Below are 25,283 nucleotides of genomic sequence, written 5' to 3' on the forward strand. Positions count from 1 at the left end.
TGCTGCTGACCTTTATTGATAAGAGACTGCTGGGCGTTTGAAATACAGTTATTCTAAGCAAAGTTGGCTACCTTTTTTCATTGATTGCAAAATATACTTATTTATCTTCTGAGATGAAACAAGAAGTTTTTGGAAACTGAATTATCGATTTTGGTTATTTTGGTAAAGTATAAAAGGTTACTAATTATAGGAAATATTTTAAAACAAACATTCATTGTTGCTGTAGGTAATAGATTAAAGAGAGCAGTTTGTATTGTAGCTTACATTCATACTCTGTGTATTTTAAAACATATATCCTTAATACTAAGTTTTTCATTGCAAATATAGATTTATAACTCAGAATTGGTTTTAATTGTAAGTAACTAAGAATTTGTTTCAGCTTAGATAAATGACTGTTTACATGTTTACATTAAGAATATATGTACTTTTAGTGTCCTAATTAGAATTGTATTAGAATCAATCGTAGCTGATTGTATTGCTGAATGTTAATGGATTATATCTTAGTCTCACTGTGATACTTGAAATACAACTCTGACTTGGGAGGGTATTGTAAATAAGGCTTTTATGAGATTAGCATATAGTAATAGTTTTAAACGTGTATAGTATTGACTCACATTCTGGTCCCTACAAATATATTTCAATGTGTTTATAGATATTAACTAATAAAAAGAATTCAGAAATTTATATTAATTTTATGGTTTTTAGTATATGCATATTTTATTGGGGTTTAGTTTAAAGGATAATTATTAAATATATGGTGTTATAACCCAGCCATATACTGACAACAGGGTGATCAGTGCAGGAGCCCTCTCATAAAGTGGCATAGTGAGGGACCCCTTTAATAGTCATGCTCAGGATTATACATCAACAAAATGACAGAAATTTAAATTATTTTATTTATGAAATCCTTCTAACATTAACATCTTATAGCTTTGGGGGGAGGCAGAAGTTCCAGAGAGATTTACCTTTTATCATCTCCTGGTTATTTTGGTCAGTTTTTGCAGTACGGCTGCCACCCATGCCACAGTTTTGCAAAACGTCGGCAAGCAAGGCCCAGACCAGAACGTCACTGCTGAGGAGGGAGCTGATAGGCCGGGTGAGGAATTATACATGAGGGTAAACAGAATACACAATTAACTAATAAATAACTGGTGCCGTGCTAGATCTGCAGTCAGGTTAATTTCTTGCGTCACTCCGAAATCTGCTTTGTTTGCTTTGCAGCCTCAAGCTGACTCAGGGTCTCATCCCATAACACAAACTGCTTGGATAGCAAAACCGTCTGAGAATAACATTAAGGACAAATCTTAAAACAATGATGCAGCGATTTGCACCTTCATCACAGTCTAAACCCTCTACAGAGTTGTTATTTTTTCTATTACTTAACAGTGTTATCCCCTGGACCTTTTAAAATGGGTTTAACCAGGCTATTAATTTTGCTCTGCACGCAGCTAAAATATTAGTAAAAAAAATACACTCTTGAGAAAGTCCACTAAGAGGGTGGACAAAACATGTGGAGGAGGAGATGAGTGAGTTCAGGAAGCGTCCCCATTTGATCAGAAGCCTTCACAGGACTCTAATATCAGTACTACTCAGTCGGAGGGAGGGACTATGAAACTGAGGAACTCAGATACTTTGTTTTATGGCGGAATGCTTTGACTTCTATTAAGTGCAATCACAAGTTTTTATGTTTGATTAAAATGTATCCAGTTTTACCTTGAATCGAGTTGCACTGTCTTGTTTTGCCTATTGCCTCTGTAGCTACATTTGAATACGCTGGCAACACATCCACGCTATCACAGCAGTACCTTGATTACAGCTATCGTGGTCTATATTGAAGATTACGGCTGTGTCTACAGGATTGTACTTTGCTCACCACAGCTTCCGTTGCAGAAAGTAGACAAGTAAACCACTTTATATAAACAGGGACTTGTTCTGCATATTTTGTGGAAATATCTATGCTACTGCTTTGCGGACTTTTGCAAGTCTCTAATTTATGATTTCTTATTTTTACTTTTCTCAGTACATTTTGCGTTTTATTTTCAAAACATAAATAAAATGAGCCAACAAACATTTAATGTTTATTGCTGAAATTATCATTAAATAAATGCTAAATTAAGCAATTTGTGCTTTGGATAGCAGAAAATGTTAACATAATAAAAAAAATATTTCACCTTCTAGGGCAATACTGTAATATGCGGCACCAAAAGATCTCAGTGCATAAACATATGCAGGCACAAAGTCGGCAGCACTCTATTGTGCCGATTCACACAGTATGGGAGCTTTTAATGTCCTAGCTCACTAACTCCAAGTCGGGGTAATAACAGAACGGCTATTAGTTCAGGATATACAGGAATCAGTAGTGCCCAAGATTACAAATTTTTATTAATAATTTATAAAACACTTTAAGGGAACAACAAAGTTACCCTCTGTGATATAACAAAACTGCAACGCGTTTCTCAGCTTATTATCACAGAGGGTAACTTTGTTGTTCCCTTAATGTGTTTTTAATCAGAGGTACGACAGATACCTGTGTATCCTGAACCAGAAGCCGTTGTGGGCAAGTGTTGAAGATCAGAAATGTAAACACTTGCTGGAAAAAGGAAATCACTAGAACATCGGTGAGATCACGTAATTTCAATGCTGGGATCGGATTATGGGGGAGGGGGGGGACGGACTTCCTATGATACTAGGAACAACCCTCTTTCGGATTTTCCATTGTCCAAAAGTTAGACGGTGCAGGGCACCAAAAAAAGTAGGAAGTTCCATGCTGTCCCAACGGCATTAAAGACCGGTGCGTTTAGGACGACATGAAACATCCCAACAGTGTCTAGGGGTTCATAAGAAAAAAAAAAAAAAAAAGAAGAGAAGCATATACACCTATCGCTATAGACTAATACCTTCGGTAATGACATATTTGCATAAGTTATTGGAAAAACATTGGGGACAATGATATCAAGTAGATGGTAAGAGTTCATTACATACCAAGCACTGGGAATAACCTCACACTAGGAGGTTAATTTCTGCTGGTGACTGTTTAAATTTTTTTTATGGAGAATACTGCAGTATTCTTAATTTACGTGTAGGTGATGGTTTCATGCAATAGCAGCTATTGCAAATGACACAGATAAACAGAGCTATTTGTAAACTATGTAATACACTCCAGCAAGCAGGAGCACATTAAAAAGGAGGAATAGTTTACTGTGCATTGTACCTTAGAGGAAAAAAAAAAAAAAGACACCAAACAGTCACCTCCCTTTGACATTTTGTAACCTTAGTTACACTGCAGGTATCTGAAGTGCAAATAAATCAGCACAGGAATGTAGCGAATGATGCATCTCAACATGTGGCCCCCATGACTAGAGGGAGGCAGGGAATAACCTAATGCATCTTATGGCCTTGAGTAAAAAGCCTGTTAAGGATACCATCTTGTTGTAATCTTCCAGCAGCCTCTTGCTTTCCTCTGTTATTTCCCCGCACTGATCCTGTAAATAACAAAACACAAATGATTTGCAGCTGCATATTACCGGCAGAGGTCTTAACGAGTCTGTTCTGGCAGAAATAATCTATAGGTTTCCCTGCTCTGTACGAGGATCTTTACTTCCATCACTGTGCAGAATTACAGAAAAACACAAGGATTGTCAATTTATACAGAATGCCTCAGTGATATCAGTATATATTGACTTATTGGGGCAGCTTTGTGTTCATAATGATTTCTATTCTCATTTTTAGAGAGATTGTATTTTATAATTAAATTCATCCCTGGGATGTTGTCTTTTTGTATGAACAGTTTTCATACCCGTTATGCCAGAATGTGAGGTGAGTGAAGGGACACAAGTCAAAATACAATGATTCAGATAGAGAATGGAATTCTATTATCAAAATTGTGCACATATTTTTTATATGCACACTGAGGCACCAGCTGCTACTGAGCATGTGCACGAGAACACAGTGTATATGAGTGATTGGCTGATGGCTGTCACATGATAGTTATATACACACTTACTGAGGCACCAGCTACTACTGAGCACGTACAAGGGTACACAGTGTATATGTATATGAGTCTGATGGTTGTCACATGATAGTTATATGCACACTTACTGATGCACCAGCTACTACTGAGCACGTACAAGGGTACACAGTGTATATGTATATGAGTCTGATGACTGTCACATGATACAGTTATATGCACACTTACTGAGGCACCAGCTACTACTGAGCATGTGCAATAGTACACAGTGTATATGTATATGAGTCTGATGGTTGTCACATGATACAGCTATATGCACACTTACTGAGGCACCAGCTACTACTGAGCATGTGCAAGAGTGCACAGTGTATATGTATATGAGTCTGATGGCTGTCACATGATACAGTTATATGCACACTTACTGAGGCACCATATACTACTGAGCATGTGCAAGAGTACACCGTGTATATGTATATGAGTCTGATGGCTGTCACATGATACAGTTATATGCACATTTACTGAGGCACCAGCTACTACTGAGCACGTGCAAGAGTACACAGTGTATATGTGAGTGATGGCTGTCACATGATACAGTTATATGCACACTTATCGAGGCACCAGCTACTACTGAGCATGTGCAAGAGTACACAGTGTATATGTATATGAGTCTGATGGCTGTCACATGATACAGTTATATGCACACTTACTGAGGCACCAGTTACTACTGAGCATGTGCAAGAGTACACAGTGTATATGTATATGAGTCTGATGGCTGTCACATGATACAGTTATATGCACACTTACTGAGGCACCAGCTACTACTGAGCATGTGCAAGAGTACACAGTGTATATGTATATGAGTCTGATGGCTGTCACATGATACAGTTATATGCACACTTACTGAGGCACCAGCTACTACTGAGCTTGTGCAAGAGTACACAGTGTATATGTATATGAGTCTGATGGCTGTCACATGATACAGTTATATACACACTTACTGATGCACCAGCTATTACCGAGCATGTGCAAGAGTACACAGTGTATATGTATATGAGTCTGATGACTGTCACATGATACAGTTATATACACACTTACTGAGGCACCAGCTACTACTTAGCATGTGCAAGAGTACACAGTGTATATGTATATATGAGTCTAATGGCTGTCACACGATACAGTTATATGCATACTTACTGAGGCACCAGCTACTACTGAGCATGTGCAAGAGTACAGTGTATATGAGTCTGATTGGCTGATGGCTGTCACATGATACAGGGGGGACGTCAAATTGAAATTTGGTCCACAAAAAAAAAAAAAAAAAAAAAAAAAAAAAAAAACACATAAAAAAAAATAATCTACCGTTTGAAAATCAGTAAATTCTATTGCATTGTCTTTTTATTATGCACTTTGGTTATTGAATTCTACTATATTGAATGGTCCTTAAGTTATCAGATAAAAACAAAAACAGAGGCGCCACATATGTAGGTCAATAAAGACAAGAAAATCCAAACAGTGGCAGATTAAGGCTACTCACAAACGGGGCGGCACTCTGTTGTGCCAGCAGGGACAGGCTGGTGTTTCTACAGCAAACCGGCTAGCTGTGTGACAGGCCCACAACGGATACAGTCAGCGCTGGAGTTTTCTGCTTGTGAGTCCTCTAGCCGGTATTCCCAGTATGATTTTTCTCCTCAGCTGGCGCTGCAGTGGAGCAAGAAGGAGGGCTGGACTGCCCTAAGGTTACTGAAATGGAGACTATCACAACCACACCAGACTGATGTAAAAGTAAAAGATCAGTATTTTATTATACACAATAAAAATACCAAAGGTATCACAATTTACAGCTGGGTGTGTGAATAACAATCCCCCCACAGATAGTGCAATAGCAACGCGTTTCTCGGGCGAACCCCGTTTCCTCAGGCTTGTGTGCTCTAAGTGTGTGTATACACCCTTTAAATAGGGATCAGTAACCTCATGTTCCCATATCCCTCCCCTTCCTGCTCCAAAAATATCCAATCAAATCCTTCCTTTCTAAACCGCCCAGTTGTTGATATAATTAAAAGGTTTCATTGTAATAAAGTATCTTATTAATATATGTGTTTCTATGATATTGAAAATTTACAAAGATGAAGGTCAATGAATGGTTGGTAGGTAATACGATCTCTAGTCAGTGGTACCGATCGTAACTGAAACATATTACAGTGAGTGTAAGCTAAACTCGCACATGATTCCTTATTAACCAATAGTGTTGCTTAAAGGGGACACTGAACTCAATTTTTTTCTTTTGTGATTCAGAAAGAGCATGCAATTTTAAGCAACTTTCTAATTTACTCCTATTATCAATTTTTCTTCATTCTCTTGTTATTATTTGAAAACGAAGGCATCTAAGCTTTTTTTGGTTTCAGTACTCTGGACAGCACTTTTATTGGTGGATGAATTTATCCACCAATCAGCAAGGACAACCCAGGTTGTTCACCAAAAATGGTCCGGCATCTAAACTTACATTCTTGCATTTCAAATAAAGATACCAAGAGAATGAAGAAAATTTGATAATAGGAGTAAATTAGAAAGTTGCTTAAAATTTCATGCTCAATATGAATCACGAAAGAAAAATTTTGGGTACAGTGTCCCTTTAAGCAACACTATTTGTTAATAAGGAATCATGTGCGATTTTAGCTTACACTCACTGTAATATGTTTCAGTTACGATCGGTACCACTGACTAGAGATCGTATTATCTACCAACCATTCATTGACCTTCATTTTTGTAAATTTTCAATATCATAGAAACACATATATTAATAAGATACTTTATTACAATGCAACATTTTAATTATATCAACAACTGGGCGATTCTGAAAGGAAAGATCTGATTGGATATTTTTGGAGCAGGAAGGGGAGGGATATGGGAACATGAGGTTACTGATCCCTATTTAAAGGGTGTATACACACACTTAGAGCACACAAGCCTGAGGAAACGGGGTTCGCCCGAGAAACGCGTTGCTATTGCACTCTTTGTGGGGAGATTGTTATTCACACACCCAGCTGTAAATTGTGATACCTTTGGTATTTTTATTCTGTATAATAAAATACTGATCTTTTACTTTTACATCAGTCTGGCGTGGTTGTGATAGTCTCCATTTCAGTAACCTTAGGGCAGTCCAGCCCTCCTCCTTGCTCCACTGCAGCTCCAGTTGAGGAGAAAAATCACACTGGGAACACCGGCTAGAGGCCACAAAAGCAGAGAACTCCAGCGCTGACTGTATCCGTTGTTGACCTGTCACACAGCTAGCTGGTTTGCTGTAGAAACACCAGCCTGTCCCTGCTGGCACAACAGAGTGCCGCCCCGTTTGTGAGTACCCTTAATCTGCCGCTGTTTGGATTTTCTTGTCTTTATTGACCTACACATGTGGCGCCTCTGTTTTTGTTTTTATCTTATCACTATAGAAGTACGTCATCCTTTGGGGTGACGACAGAGAGCAGCCTATCAAGCCTTGGGACGTGGAAGACACACATTGGACTTTCTCTGGCTGGTCCATTACCTTTTTATTGTTTTATCCATACTCATTGTTATTTGAACATTGTTTTTATATTAATTGCATATATAGGGAATTACATTAACCTTATATTTTTATACTTATATTTATTGTTCATATTAGCGCCTCCTATAGAAGCACAGTGACCTGTTTATCACTGTTTCTTCTTTATCTATCCTTAAGTTATCAGCTGCACAAGTAAGTAATTTGCAGCCCAGTCACAATGTCTACAAATTAGATATTTTCAGAAACAGATTAAAAGAAAAAAATTTTAAAAAAAAGTGAAGAAAAAAAACCAAAAAAAAAAAAAACGCTAGGTGCCCGATTGTTGGGAGATAACAATATTGCACAAACTGTGAAAACAGAGACCACGTTACCTGTTGCTTTATGTGGATCTGGGACAGGGCTTGTAACTTGGAGGCCTGTGCTGTGACACCTGGAAAACAAAGTCACACAAGTATCATTAAACCTAGTACTGACCAGCACAGCTGCAGTAAGGGATTGTAATGCCGATATAACCACTACACTAAACCTAGTACTGACCAGCACAGCTGCAGTAAGGGATTGTAATGCCGATATAACCACTACACTAAACCTAGTACTGACCAGCACAGCTGCAGTAAGGGATGGTAATGCCGATATAACCACTACACTAAACCTAGTACTGACCAGCCCAGCTGCAGTAAGGGATTGTAATGCCGATATAACCACTACACTAAACCTAGTACTGACCAGCACAACTGCAGTAAGGGATTGTAATGCCGATATAACCACTACACTAAACCTAGTACTGACCAGCCCAGCTGCAGTAAGGGATAATGCCGATATAACCACTACACTAAACCTAGTACTGACCAGCACAACTGCAGTAAGGGATTGTAATGCAGATATAACCACTACACTAAACCTAGTACTGACCAGCACAACTGCAGTAAGGGATAATGCCGATATAACCACTACACTAAACCTAGTACTGACCAGCACAACTGCAGTAAGGGATTGTAATGCAGATATAACCACTACACTAAACCTAGTACTGACCAGCACAACTGCAGTAAGGGATTGTAATGCCGATATAACCACTACACTAAACCTAGTACTGACCAGCACAGCTGCAGTAAGGGATTGTAATGCCGATATAACCACTACACTAAACCTAGTACTGACCAGCCCAGCTGCAGTAAGGGATGGTAATGCCGATATAACCACTACACTAAACCTAGTACTGACCAGCACAGCTGCAGTAAGGGATGGTAATGCCGATATAACCACTACACTAAACCTAGTACTGACCAGCCCAGCTGCAGTAAGGGATTGTAATGCCGATATAACCACTACACTAAACCTAGTACTGACCAGCACAACTGCAGTAAGGGATTGTAATGCCGATATAACCACTACACTAAACCTAGTACTGACCAGCCCAGCTGCAGTAAGGGATAATGCCGATATAACCACTACACTAAACCTAGTACTGACCAGCACAACTGCAGTAAGGGATTGTAATGCAGATATAACCACTACACTAAACCTAGTACTGACCAGCACAACTGCAGTAAGGGATAATGCCGATATAACCACTACACTAAACCTAGTACTGACCAGCACAACTGCAGTAAGGGATTGTAATGCAGATATAACCACTACACTAAACCTAGTACTGACCAGCACAACTGCAGTAAGGGATAATGCCGATATAACCACTACACTAAACCTAGTACTGACCAGCCCAGCTGCAGTAAGGGATTGTAATGCCGATATAACCACTACACTAAACCTAGTACTGACCAGCCCAGCTGCAGTAAGGGATTGTAATGCCGATATAACCACTACACTAAACCTAGTACTGACCAGCCCAGCTGCAGTAAGGGATTGTAATGCCGATATAACCACTACACTAAACCTAGTACTGACCAGCACAGCTGCAGTAAGGGATGGTAATGCCGATATAACCACTACACTAAACCTAGTACTGACCAGCCCAGCTGCAGTAAGGGATTGTAATGCCGATATAACCACTACACTAAACCTAGTACTGACCAGCACAACTGCAGTAAGGGATTGTAATGCAGATATAACCACTACACTAAACCTAGTACTGACCAGCACAACTGCAGTAAGGGATAATGCCGATATAACCACTACACTAAACCTAGTACTGACCAGCCCAGCTGCAGTAAGGGATTGTAATGCCGATATAACCACTACACTAAACCTAGTACTGACCAGCCCAGCTGCAGTAAGGGATAATGCCGATATAACCAAACAAGGCGCTTACACTTGCAAGAAGTGGGCAAATATTGTTTCATGACTAATTATTCTCTAGCAGAACGTCTCAGACTACAGAATCTTCTTTATAGATATAAGGAACCCCTGCTCCCTATACTAACACCAAAGAGTGCGTGCTCAGGTGACTGTTGCTGGGGTACTTTGGGACTCCATGTGTGATGTGTTAAGGGGAAGCACCGTTTTATCTTTTCTATCCAAAATGAGGGGCCCCTTTTGTCGTCATCATTTTGTTGTCAGCAATACGGTCTCTATATTTATCCAGCATTTTTACTATGTTATTATACTCACAAATCTATTGTACAATTGCATTACACACAAACAGTTCTATGTTACCTTTAAGATGCTCGCTGTCCAGATACGGCTGCAGGGTTTTCAGCTGTTCCAGTAAAGCCACTTGCGACAAAATATACTGCTCCTCTGTGACAGGGAGAAGGGAACAAACGTGCATCAGTGTCTCCATTTCAGCTGTGTAGATAATCAGCCGGCTTGTCATGTTAAACAGATGTGCATTCTGTAGTTTCGTTCACTAGCGAATGCGGAAGTAGGAGGCTGATTTCGGTATTCGGCTCTTTTCAGAGATAAACATCCTCTTGTGCAAGTGAAACACACTAAGTCCGACCTGGATATGCACAGTGCGTATTGCGTTTTACTTGCACAAGATGATATTCGGCTCCGAAAAATGCCGAACACAGAGCAGCCTCCTAATTCTGCAGTGAAAAAAACTGTGACCCAGTGAGCACTGATTTATACACCATATTCATACTAGCAATTATTCTTTAGATATTGTGTATTCATTCATAGACACAAGTTGGTTTGTACTACTAGGTGCTGTTGTGCACTTCTATACATGTTTAAAATTAATCTAACATGGCTTTTTATTTGTTTTACTTTGTTCTTTGGTATCTTTTTTAAGCACATAACTAGGAAGGCTCAGAAGCACGCACGTGTCTGGAACACTATGGCAGCAGTTTAGCATCAATGCTTTTAACAATGTTATGCACTTTGAGCAGTAGATGTAAGCAGTGTTCGCACAATGTATAATATTAAAAGCCGTGATGCAAAAACTGCTGCTATATAATAAATCAATTGTACAATTTAAAAAAAAAAAAAAAAAAAAAACACAAAACAACTTGTGGGTACTTATGACACAATGTGGGTCTAACAAAATGAAGCCCACAAAACTAACCTGCTAAGATGAACTCCAGCTTCATGGCATCAGGAACAGCCATTCTGTCTATGTACTGTGGGTCCAGATACTTCATCAGGTCTTCAACTGACAAAGCAGAAGAAAGTCAGAAAACCACCAGCTGTGTCACTACTACGTAACAGCACAAATAGTATCCTGTACATAAGCACCGACTGCTAAACAGGGCCCAGAGGAAAGCAGCGCAAGTCTACAGGGACTTATCAGTATCCATAGGGGTAGTACAAGTACAATTAAGGACACGATATTCAACTAAACAACCAAAATACAGCTAAATATGGGGAAAAGTGGCTTTGAAATGTAAAAACATAATTTATGATTACCAGAAAAATTCCTTTCCTTCCAGATAGGGAGAGTACACGGCTTCATTCTTTACTGTTGGGGAAATACAACACCTGGTCACCAGGAGGAGGCAGACACCCCAGTCAAAGGTTTAAATCTCCCTCCCACTTCAGTCATTCTGACGAGGGAACAAAGAAAAGTAGGAGAAACTTTAGGGTATAAACAGTGCCAGAATAAAATAGGGAACTGTCCATAGATGAGGAGAAAAAAAAAAAAAAAAAGCAGGGGCTTCATTCCTTACTGTTGGGAAAACTATACCCAAGCTCCGTGAATGAATAACGGGAGGGAACAAAAAGGAAGAGGCAGACCCTATTCTGAGGGCACCCCGAAAGCAGCTTCAGCCAGAAGCAAAAATATCAAACTTGTAAAATTTAGATAAAGTATGTAAGGAGGACCAGGTAGCCGCCTTACAAATCTGATCCATAGAGGCCTCATTCTTAAAGGCCCAAGAGGAAACCACTGCTCTAGTGGAATGAGCCGTTATCCTCTCAGAAGGACAGTGTCCTGCTGTCTCGTAAGCCAAGTGGATAACACTCTTTAACCAAAAAGATAGGGAAGTCGAAGTAGACTTCTGCCCCTTACACTTAGTAGCCTGAAGATAGAACTTCAAGGCACGAACCCCATCCAAATTGTGAAGTAAGTGTTCCTTCAATGAAGGATTAGGACACAAGAAAAGAACCACAACCTTAGGAAGAAAACCTAATTTAGTACGTTAAACTGCCTTATCTGCACGAAAAATCAGATAAGAGGGCTCACATTGCAAAGCAGAGATCTCAGAAACTGCACACAGAGGCAATAGCCAATAAACAGCGAAACTTCCAAGATAACAATTTAATGCCAACGGAATGCAGAGGATCAAACGGAACCTTTTGCAAAACCTGAAGAAAAAAATTTAGGCTCCAAGGAGGAGCCCCAGATCTAAACAAGTCTGATCCTAAATCAGAGCCATAACAAAGGACTGCACGTCTAGAAGCTCAGCCTGTCTCTTGTGCAATAAAACTGACAGGGCCGAAATCTGTCCCCTCAGGGAACTAGCAGAAAGGCCCTTCTCCAGTCCATCCTGGAGAAAAGATAAGATCCTGGCAACCTTAACTCTGGGTCAGGAAAAACGACGCTCTTCACACCAGAATAAGTAGGTCCTCTATTGGCTAAAAGTTCAATCTCCACGCAGTCAGCCTCATAATCTAGATTTTGATAAAACAAATGGACCTTGTATCAGCAGGTCTCTGCAGCAAGGCAACTTCCATGGAGGAGATGAGGCCATCCCCACTAGATCCGAACCACATCCTTCGCAGCCACAATGGAGCAATCAGGATTACAGATACCCGCTCCTGCTTGATGCGGGTCACCACTCAAGGAACAAGCTGTAATGGAGGAAAAAGATATGAGTGTGAACCTCCAGGGCACTGTTAGTGCATTTATTAGATCCGCTTGGGGATCCCTCGACCCGTACCTGGGTAGCTTGGTATTGAGACGGGACGTCATGAGAGCTATGTCCGGCGTCCCCCACTTGCTGCATATCTCTGCAAACACCTTGGGATGGAGAGACCATTCCCCTGGATGGAAGGATTGACTGCTGAGAAAATCCACGTCCCAGTTGTCCACATCCAGGAATGTGGATCAATGACAGCGAACAGCTGTGGGCCTCCGCCCACTTCAGAATCTGAGATACTTCCTTAATCGCCAAGGAACTTCTCGTTCCCCCTGATTGTTGATGCAAGCCACCAAGGTTATATTGTCTGATTGGAATCTGATAAACTGGGACGGACTCAAAAGTGGCCAAGTCTTAAAGGCCTTGAAGATTGCCCGTAGTGCCAAAATATTGATTGGGAGGGAGGACTCCTGAGTCCGCAACCCCTGTGCCTTCCTGGCACCCCAAACAGCTCCCCTTCCTGATAGGCTTGTGTCCATAGTCACAATCTCCCAGGATGGTCTTAAGAAGCATGTCCTTTGGGACAGATGATCTGGACAGAGCCACCAAGAGAGTGATTCCCTTGACCAGCTGTTTAATACAATCTGTTGAGACAGATCTGAATGATCGCCGTTCCACTGCCTCAGCATGCACAGTTGTAAAAGTCTGAGACGGAACCTGGCAAAAGTAATGGATGTCCATGCAGGACACCATGAGACCAATCACCTCCATACACTGAGCCACAGAGGGACTCAAGGAGGTTCGGAGGGCAAGACATGCCAAATATCTTCATGGATATGGAGTCTATTAAAGTACCCAGGAATTCCACCCTGGTACTTGATAAGAGAACTCAATTTCCAAGTTTATCTTCCATCTATGTGATCGAAAAGACTGAGAAGGGACTCAGAATTCTTCCGCAAGACGAACGGATGGTGCTTGCATCAGAATATCGTCCAAGTATGGGGCTACTGCAATACCCTGAGTTCTGGCAACGGCTAGAAGAGCTCCCAGAACCTTCGTAAAGATTCTTGGAGCAGTAGCTAGGCCAAACGGAAGGGCAATGAACTAAAAAGTGCTGGTCCAGGAATGCAAACCTCAGGAACTGAAAAAGTGTTGAAGGCAAGTGTTCTTCAGATCTATAGTTGTCATAAACTAACCTTCCTGAATTAAAGAAAGGATGGACCTTATTGTCTCCATCTTACAGGAACGGATACTGTTTAAGCACTTTAGGTCCAGAATTGGGCGGAAAGTTCCCTCCTTTCTTCGTTAGGCACTGGGACAACAACTCCTGAGGATAGATCCGCCTAGAAAAGGCATCCATCTTTTCTGCAGCAGAAAAGAAAGAAAGCGCACATCCGATTCAAGGTAGGAGTACTTTATTCAGGAGCAACACACGCTAGTAATGTACTTACTAGAGATGGGTTAAAAAACAGCAATGTACAAGATAAAATACAGCTTCACCAGAACCCAAGGCAGCGGGAGATCCAGGGCGTCCAATTGAAAATCTTCAAACGATACCCGGCAAAGAGAATGATCTTTACACCAATCGGATATGTCCTTGGGCCACCTGACGTCTGTATCTAAGGATCCTTTGAACAGCCACAATACCTCTACGCGTTTCGCCGGCGACACCCCGGCTTTTTCTGGTAGACAGATTCGAGAGGAGGAATCTGCCACTTGGCGGATGAGATTTGAAGCCTCTTGTATCCCTGAGATACCACCTCCAGGACCCACGGATCCTGTACGTCCTTGAACCAGGCGTATGGGGTTGATTCCTGTTATTTCTATTTATCACAGCAGGTTGTACAGTGAGAGAGGAGATATACATATAATTTCAGTAGAACTGCACCCCCTGGTTGTTTCCTGTTATTTCTATTTTTCACAGCAGGTTGTACAGTTGTAAATATCTGCATCGTTTACAGTATTTTCACTGCCATGACCAGTACAAAGTGTTTCCAACCCTTTCAATATTTTATTTCTAACCCAGGGCCGCTTGTGCTAGAATTTGTATTTTATACAAAAGGTTTTGTTCTGGGCATTGATAAAACCCTAATGTGTTTAAAGAGACAATCAAATATTTTTATATGAAAGATAAATTAAATGACTGCATTGTAATAGATCTGTGTACAACAAAATACTTTAAAGGGACACAGAACCCAATTTTTTCTTTTGTAATTCAGAAAGAGCATGAAATTTAAAGCAACTTTCTAATTTACTCCTATTAATTTTTCTTCGTTCTCTTGCCATCATTATTTGAAAAAGGCATCTAAGCTTTTTTTTGGTTTCAGTACTCTGGACAGCACTTTTTATTGGTGGATGAATTTATCCACCAATCAGCAAGGACAACCCAGGTTGTTCACCAAAAATGGGCCGGCATCTAAACTTACATTCTTGCATTTCAAATAAAGATACCAAGAGAATGAAGAAAATTTGATAATAGGGAGTAAATTAGAAAGTTGCTTAAAATTTCATGCTCAATCTGAATCACAAAAGAAAATTTTTAGGTACAGTGTCCCTTTAAGGTGTTATTTTTAATTAGTTTTTTTTTGCAACCCAAAGACAAACCATTTTGAGTATGTTTTGCTTTTGTCAATTAGGGAAAGATGAGCTCTAATCAAGCAATAAGTATGTAGCATGTTGTAGGGTTGGAGTGCACACTAATGCTGGATACACTTCAGCCCCTGTAGAATAGTACAGAGCTCAACAAGGTCCATACATTTAAGAGCCAGAAACATTTGACCATAATATACTATCAGGGCACCAGGACCTTGTTTTAAAGGCACCATTGTCTCTCTGGCACCTGGGTTTGTCGAGCCCTGGGGTAGTGAAACAAAACACTTTTACAAAGTTCAATTACAGGGAAACTAAGGGGAAAAAAATGAAAGGAATTAGTTATTTTTCTATGCACAAGAACATATTTCATAGAAAATTAAATGTCGAGTTTAATGTTCGGAAAAGTCTCCTGTACAAGATATCCACTAGCAGATACCATCACTACTTACTGCACATGACCCAGCCTGAGATCTGCTAGTCCACACATTGCCTGCTTGTCTCCTATTGGTGGACTAAGAAGGTCCTATAGTAGACTGTGTAACATGCCACTAAATAAACTAATACAGCACACACTATAGACCAGCATATACTCACTTTTCTTATATAAGGTTTTTACTCGCTCCCGCTTGCCTGCAATGTTCCCCAGGGCCACCTGGACTTTTATTAGGCCATCTGCAATCTGTGTAAAGAAACCCATGTGAGATATTTGTAAAGAAGCCTGTGTGTGACATTTGTACATAACGATGTGAGATATTTGTAAATAAAGCTGTGTGATGTTTGTAAACATGCACAGAAATAAAAACACAGAAAAGGACAATTAAAAATTGCTCATTATATTTACAACAAAGACAGACTAATGCGTCTTATTAAATATTAACCCAATGACCAGGAATTACCCTGTACGTTGCTCGTCATTAAGAGATGTTTAGAAACAAATAATGACGGCAGATAAGAGCCATAGGCCCAGCAAGTCTGCCCGATATTTCATAAAAGTATAAACTCATCTAGTTTATAGGATAGCCTTATGCTTGTCCCAGGCATTAGTTATTATGTAGGATAGCCTTATGCTTGTCCCAGGCATTAGTTATTATGTAGGATAGCCTTATGCTTGTCCCAGGCATTAGTTAGTACATAGGATAGCCCTATGCTTGTCCCAGGCATTAGTTAGTACATAGGATAGCCCTATGCTTGTCCCAGGCATTAGTTAGTACGTAGGATAGCCTTATGCTTGTCCCAGGCATTAGTTATTATGTAGGATAGCCTTATATGCTTGTCCCAGGCATTAGTTAGTACGTAGGATAGCCTTATGCTTGTCCCAGGCATTAGTTAGTACATAGGATAGCCTTATGCTTGTCCCAGGCATTAGTTAGTACGTAGGATAGCCTTATATGCTTGTCCCAGGCATTAGTTAGTACATAGGATAGCCTTATATGCTTGTCCCAGGCATTAGTTAGTACATAGGATAGCCTTATATGCTTGTCCCAGGCATTAGTTAGTACGTAGGATAGCCTTATATGCTTGTCCCAGGCATTAGTTAGTACGTAGGATAGCCCTATGCTTGTCCCAGGCATTAGTTAGTACGTAGGATAGCCTTATATGCTTGTCCCAGGCATTAGTTAGTACGTAGGATAGCCTTATGCTTGTCCCAGGCATTAGTTAGTACATAGGATAGCCTTATGCTTGTCCCAGGCATTAGTTAGTACATAGGATAGCCTTATGCTTGTCCCAGGCATTAGTTAGTACGTAGGATAGCCTTATGCTTGTCCCAGGCATTAGTTAGTACATAGGATAGCCTTATATGCTTGTCCCAGGCATTAGTTAGTACATAGGATAGCCTTATATGCTTGTCCCAGGCATTAGTTAGTACATAGGATAGCCTTATATGCTTGTCCCAGGCATTAGTTAGTACATAGGATAGCCTTATGCTTGTCCCAGGCATTAGTTAGTACATAGGATAGCCTTATGCTTGTCCCAGGCATTAGTTAGTATATAGGATAGCCTTATGCTTGTCCCAGGCATTAGTTAGTACATAGGATAGCCTTATGCTTGTCCCAGGCATTAGTTAGTACATAGGATAGCCTTATGCTTGTCCCAGGCATTAGTTAGTATATAGGATAGCCTTATGCTTGTCACATGCATTAGTTATTATGTAGGATAGCCTTAGGCTTGTCCCAGGCATTAGTTAGTACATAGGATAGCCTTATGCTTGTCCCAGGCATTAGTTAGTATATAGGATAGCCTTATGCTTGTCACATGCATTAGTTATTATGTAGGATAGCCTTATGCTTGTCCCAGGCATTAGTTAGTACATAGGATAGCCTTATATGCTTGTCCCAGGCATTAGTTAGTACATAGGATAGCCTTATATGCTTGTCCCAGGCATTAGTTAGTACATAGGATAGCCTTATATGCTTGTCCCAGGCATTAGTTAGTACATAGGATAGCCTTATGCTTGTCCCAGGCATTAGTTAGTACATAGGATAGCCTTATGCTTGTCCCAGGCATTAGTTAGTACATAGGATAGCCTTATGCTTGTCCCAGGCATTAGTTAGTACATAGGATAGCCTTATGCTTGTCCCAGGCATTAGTTAGTACATAGGATAGCCTTATGCTTGTCCCAGGCATTAGTTAGTATATAGGATAGCCTTATGCTTGTCACATGCATTAGTTATTATGTAGGATAGCCTTAGGCTTGTCCCAGGCATTAGTTAGTACATAGGATAGCCTTATGCTTGTCCCAGGCATTAGTTAGTATATAGGATAGCCTTATGCTTGTCACATGCATTAGTTATTATGTAGGATAGCCTTATGCTTGTCCCAGGCATTCTTAAAGTCCACCACAGTGTTTGTCATTACTACCTCTTGTAGAAACACTGTGGGGAACTTTAGGAATATTTGACCCTGCTATTGCAACACCTTCCTCCTGAATATTAATCCCCAATATAGAAAAACAACCGGCGCTGTACAAGGTACATTGTTGGTCGTAAAAGGGTTAATGCAATACCTTGTTCTTTATAAATCTGTTTTCTTGCTTGTAAAAGCTTTGTGAAGCTCTCCAGTACAGCTGTGTATTTTCCCTATCAGCTAATGAGAATGTATTCTGCGGTATCACTTGTGATCAAGCATATGTTTTCTGTTTCTTAACTTTTATTTTATTCACTGGTAGGTTAAAAAAAAAAAAAAAAAAAAAAAAAAAATGATGATCGAGTGATTCAGACAGCAAAAAATTGGAGACTTTTCTTAATATACTTTTATCAAATTTACTTTGTTCTCTTTGTATTCTTTGTTGAAAAGCATACCTAGGTAGATTCAAGAGCAGCAATGCACATTGGGGAGCTTGCTGGTGATTGGTGGCTGCACATACATGCCTCATGTCATTAGATTTGCTCAGCTAGCTCCTGGTAGTGCATTGCTGCTCTGGAGCAGCCTTTAACCATGTGTTATCCACTATGGTGTTTATATACACTTCAACTGAGCAAGCTCAAAAAAACCTTTAACATTACAAAAAAGCTGCAAGATCAGACCACCACACACACACACACCCACTCCTAACACACACACTCCTAACACACCCACCCACGTCAGACACGACACTACTAACACACCCACCCGTCAGACACGACACTACTAACACACCCACCCGTCAGACACGACACTACTAACACAAACACACACACTACTAACCCCACCAGTCAGACACGACATTAATAATAACACCCCCCCCACCAGTCAGACATGACACTAATAACAACACCCCCCCACCAGTCAGACATGACACTAATAACAACACACACACCAGTCAGACATGACACTAATAATAACACACACACACACCAGTCAGACATGACACTAATAATAACACACACACACACCAGTCAGACATGACACTAATAATAACACACACACACACCAGTCAGACATGACACTAATAATAACACACACACACACCAGTCAGACATGACACTAATAATAACACACACACACACCAGTCAGACATGACACTAATAATAACACACACACACACACCAGTCAGACATGACACTAATAATAACACACACACACACACCAGTCAGACATGACACTAATAATAACACACACACACACCAGTCAGACATGACACTAATAATAACACACACACACACCAGTCAGACATGACACTAATAATAACACACACACCAGTCAGACATGACACTAATAATAACACACACACCAGTCAGACATGACACTAATAATAACACACACACCAGTCAGACATGACACTAATAATAACACACACACCAGTCAGACATGACACTAATAATAACACACACACCAGTCAGACATGACACTAATAATAACACACACACCAGTCAGACATGACACTAATAATAACACACACACACACCAGTCAGACATGACACTAATAATAACACACACACCAGTCAGACATGACACTAATAATAACACACACACACACCAGTCAGACATGACACTAATAATAACACACACACACACACCAGTCAGACATGACACTAATAATAACACACACACACCAGTCAGACATGACACTAATAATAACACACACACACCAGTCAGACATGACACTAATAATAACACACACCAGTCAGACATGACACTAATAATAACACACACCAGTCAGACATGACACTAATAATAACACCCCCACACCAGTCAGACATGACACTAATAATAACACCCCCACACCAGTCAGACATGACACTAATAATAACACCCCCACACCAGTCAGACATGACACTAATAATAACACCCCCACCAGTCAGACATGACACTAATAATAACACACACACACCAGTCAGACATGACACTAATAATAACACACACACACCAGTCAGACATGACACTAATAATAACACACACACACCAGTCAGACATGACACTAATAATAACACACACCAGTCAGACATGACACTAATAATAACACACACACACCAGTCAGACATGACACTAATAATAACACACACACACACCAGTCAGACATGACACTAATAATAACACACACACACCAGTCAGACATGACACTAATAATAACACACACACACACCAGTCAGACATGACACTAATAATAACACACACCAGTCAGACATGACACTAATAATAACACACACACACCAGTCAGACATGACACTAATAATAACACACACACACCAGTCAGACATGACACTAATAATAACACACACACACCAGTCAGACATGACACTAATAATAACACACACACCAGTCAGACATGACACTAATAATAACACACACACCAGTCAGACATGACACTAATAATAACACACACACACACCAGTCAGACATGACACTAATAATAACACACACACACCAGTCAGACATGACACTAATAATAACACACACACCAGTCAGACATGACACTAATAACACACACACACACACACCAGTCAGACATGACACTAATAATAACACACACCAGTCAGACATGACACTACTAATAACACACACACCAGTCAGACATGACACTACTAATAACACACACACCAGTCAGACATGACACTACTAATAACACACACACCAGTCAGACATGACACTACTAATAACACACACACCAGTCAGACATGACACTACTAATAACACACACACCAGTCAGACATGACACTAATAATAACACACACACACCAGTCAGACATGACACTAATAATAACACACACACACACCAGTCAGACATGACACTAATAATAACACACACACACACCAGTCAGACATGACACTAATAATAACACACACCAGTCAGACATGACACTACTAATAACACACACACCAGTCAGACATGACACTAATAATAACACACACCCCAGTCAGACATGACACTAATAATAACACACACCAGTCAGACATGACACTAATAATAACACACACACCAGTCAGACATGACAATAATAACACACACACCAGTCAGACATGACAATAATAACACACACACCAGTCAGACATGACAATAATAACACACACACACACACACACACCAGTCAGATATGACAATAATAACACACACACCAGTCAGACATGACACTAATAATAACACACACACACCAGTCAGACATGACACTAATAATCACACACACACACACCAGTCAGACATGACACTAATAACACACATACCAGTCAGACATGACACTAATAATAACACACACACACCAGTCAGACATGACACTAATCACACACACACACACACCAGTCAGACATGACACTAATAACACACACACCAGTCAGACATGACACTAATAATAACACACACACACCAGTCAGACATGACACTAATAATCACACACACCAGTCAGACATGACACTAATAACACACACACCAGTCAGACATGACACTAATAATAACACACACACCAGTCAGACATGACACTAATAATAACACACACACCAGTCAGACATGACACTAATAATCACACACACACACACACCAGTCAGACATGACACTAATAACACACACACCAGTCAGACATGACACTAATAATAACACACACACACACCAGTCAGACATGACACTAATAATCACACACACACACACCAGTCAGACATGACACTAATAACACACACACCAGTCAGACATGACACTAATAATAACACACACACACCAGTCAGACATGACACTAATAATCACACACACCAGTCAGACATGACACTAATAACACACACACCAGTCAGACATGACACTAATAATAACACACACACACCAGTCAGACATGACACTAATAATAACACACACACCCAGTCAGACATGGACACTAATAATAACACACACACCAGTCAGACATGACACTAATAATAACACACACACACCAGTCAGACATGACACTAATAATAACACACACACACCAGTCAGACATGACACTAATAATAACACACACACCAGTCAGACATGACACTAATAATAACACACACACCAGTCAGACATGACACTAATAATAACACACACACACCAGTCAGACATGACACTAATAATAACACACACACCAGTCAGACATGACACTAATAATAACACACACACACACCAGTCAGACATGACACTAATAATAACACACACACACACCAGTCAGACATGACACTAATAATAACACACACACACACCAGTCAGACATGACACTAATAATAACACACACACCAGTCAGACATGACACTAATAATAACACACACACCAGTCAGACATGACACTAATAATAACACACACACACCAGTCAGACATGACACTAATAATCACACACACACACACCAGTCAGACATGACACTAATAACACACACACCAGTCAGACATGACACTAATAATAACACACACACACCAGTCAGACATGACACTAATAATCACACACACACCAGTCAGACATGACACTAATAACACACACACCAGTCAGACATGACACTAATAATAACACACACACACACCAGTCAGACATGACACTAATAATAACACACACACACACCAGTCAGACATGACACTAATAATAACACACACACACCAGTCAGACATGACACTAATAATCACACACACACCAGTCAGACATGACACTAATAACACACACACCAGTCAGACATGACACTAATAATAACACACACACCAGTCAGACATGACACTAATAATAACACACACACCAGTCAGACATGACACTAATAATAACACACACACCAGTCAGACATGACACTAATAATCACACACACACACACCAGTCAGACATGACACTAATAACACACACACCAGTCAGACATGACACTAATAATAACACACACACACACCAGTCAGACATGACACTAATAATCACACACACACACACCAGTCAGACATGACACTAATAACACACACACCAGTCAGACATGACACTAATAATAACACACACACACCAGTCAGACATGACACTAATAATCACACACACCAGTCAGACATGACACTAATAATAACACACACACCAGTCAGACATGACACTAATAATAACACACACACCAGTCAGACATGACACTAATAATAACACACACACCAGTCAGACATGACACTAATAATAACACACACACACCAGTCAGACATGACACTAATAATAACACACACACACACAGTCAGACATGACACTAATAATAACACACACACCAGTCAGACATGACACTAATAATAACACACACACCAGTCAGACATGACACTAATAATAACACACACACCAGTCAGACATGACACTAATAATAACACACACACCAGTCAGACATGACACTAATAATAACACACACACACCAGTCAGACATGACACTAATAATCACACACACACACACCAGTCAGACATGACACTAATAACACACACACCAGTCAGACATGACACTAATAATAACACACACACACACCAGTCAGACATGACACTAATAATCACACACACCAGTCAGACATGACACTAATAATAACACACACACCAGTCAGACATGACACTAATAATAACACACACACCAGTCAGACATGACACTAATAATAACACACACACACCAGTCAGACATGACACTAATAATAACACACACACCAGTCAGACATGACACTAATAATAACACACACACCAGTCAGACATGACACTAATAATAACACACACACACCAGTCAGACATGACACTAATAATAACACACACACACACAGTCAGACATGACACTAATAATAACACACACACACCAGTCAGACATGACACTAATAATAACACACACACACCAGTCAGACATGACACTAATAATCACACACACCAGTCAGACATGACACTAATAATAACACACACACACACAGTCAGACATGACACTAATAATAACACACACACACACCAGTCAGACATGACACTAATAATAACACACACACCAGTCAGACATGACACTAATAATAACACACACACCAGTCAGACATGACACTAATAATCACACACACACACACCAGTCAGACATGACACTAATAATAACACACACACACACCAGTCAGACATGACACTAATAATAACACACACACCAGTCAGACATGACACTAATAATAACACACACACCAGTCAGACATGACACTAATAATAACACACACACACACCAGTCAGACATGACACTAATAATAACACACACACCAGTCAGACATGACACTAATAATAACACACACACCAGTCAGACATGACACTAATAATAACACACACACCAGTCAGACATGACACTAATAATAACACACACACCAGTCAGACATGACACTAATAATAACACACACACCAGTCAGACATGACACTAATAATAACACACACACACCAGTCAGACATGACACTAATAATAACACACACACACCAGTCAGACATGACACTAATAATAACACACACACCAGTCAGACATGACACTAATAATAACACACACACACCAGTCAGACATGACACTAATAATAACACACACACCAGTCAGACATGACACTAATAATAACACACACACACCAGTCAGACATGACACTAATAATAACACACACACACCAGTCAGACATGACACTAATAATAACACACACACACACCAGTCAGACATGACACTAATAATAACACACACACCAGTCAGACATGACACTAATAATAACACACACACCAGTCAGACATGACACTAATAATAACACACACACCAGTCAGACATGACACTAATAATAACACACACACCAGTCAGACATGACACTAATAATAACACACACACCAGTCAGACATGACACTAATAATAACACACACACACCAGTCAGACATGACACTAATAATCACACACACACACCAGTCAGACATGACAATTATGACACAAACACAAGCAGAGCCGTCACCTTCCCGCCCCCCGGGCCGCTTTGCCCGTACAGCCGCCTCTCCAGCTCCCGCACTCGGTTCTGCAGCTCCAGTAATTCTGTCATATTTACAGTGACAGCTCCAGTGCTCTAGTAACTATTCGGGAGTAACAGGAAATACGTCACATTAACGCGCTTAACATACGTCAT

At 40.3% G+C, this 25,283-nt stretch overlaps 1 protein-coding gene across 1 annotated transcript; it reads right to left on the reverse strand.

Moving 5' to 3' along the window:
* Positions 1–25,283, reverse strand: DCTN3 (dynactin subunit 3). The gene is made up of 7 exons (XM_053700978.1): positions 25,116–25,283; positions 15,893–15,977; positions 10,975–11,061; positions 10,122–10,205; positions 7,877–7,935; positions 3,423–3,482; positions 1–1,279 (listed from the first exon to the last, which is right to left on the reverse strand). Exons 1-7 carry the CDS (start codon positions 25,197–25,199, stop codon positions 1,190–1,192), a joined length of 549 nt encoding a protein of 182 aa, XP_053556953.1. The 5' UTR covers positions 25,200–25,283; the 3' UTR covers positions 1–1,189.

This window comes from Bombina bombina, chromosome 2, assembly GCF_027579735.1.
Source record: "Bombina bombina isolate aBomBom1 chromosome 2, aBomBom1.pri, whole genome shotgun sequence".
Taxonomy (NCBI): domain Eukaryota; kingdom Metazoa; phylum Chordata; class Amphibia; order Anura; family Bombinatoridae; genus Bombina; species Bombina bombina.

What these genes read in the sequence shown, in the direction of transcription:
- DCTN3 (XM_053700978.1), bottom strand. Translation starts at nt 25,199, where the DNA reads ATGACAGAATTACTGGAGCTGCAGAACCGAGTGCGGGAGCTGGAGAGG. An exon ending in AAAAACCTTATATAAGAAAA is followed by an intron (nt 11,062 to 15,892) that starts GTGAGTATATGC and finishes CTGCTTTGTCAG; the next exon opens with TTGAAGACCTGATGAAGTAT. An exon ending in TGGAAGATTACAACAAGATG is followed by an intron (nt 1,280 to 3,422) that starts GTATCCTTAACA and finishes TGTTATTCTCAG; the next exon opens with ACGGTTTTGCTATCCAAGCA.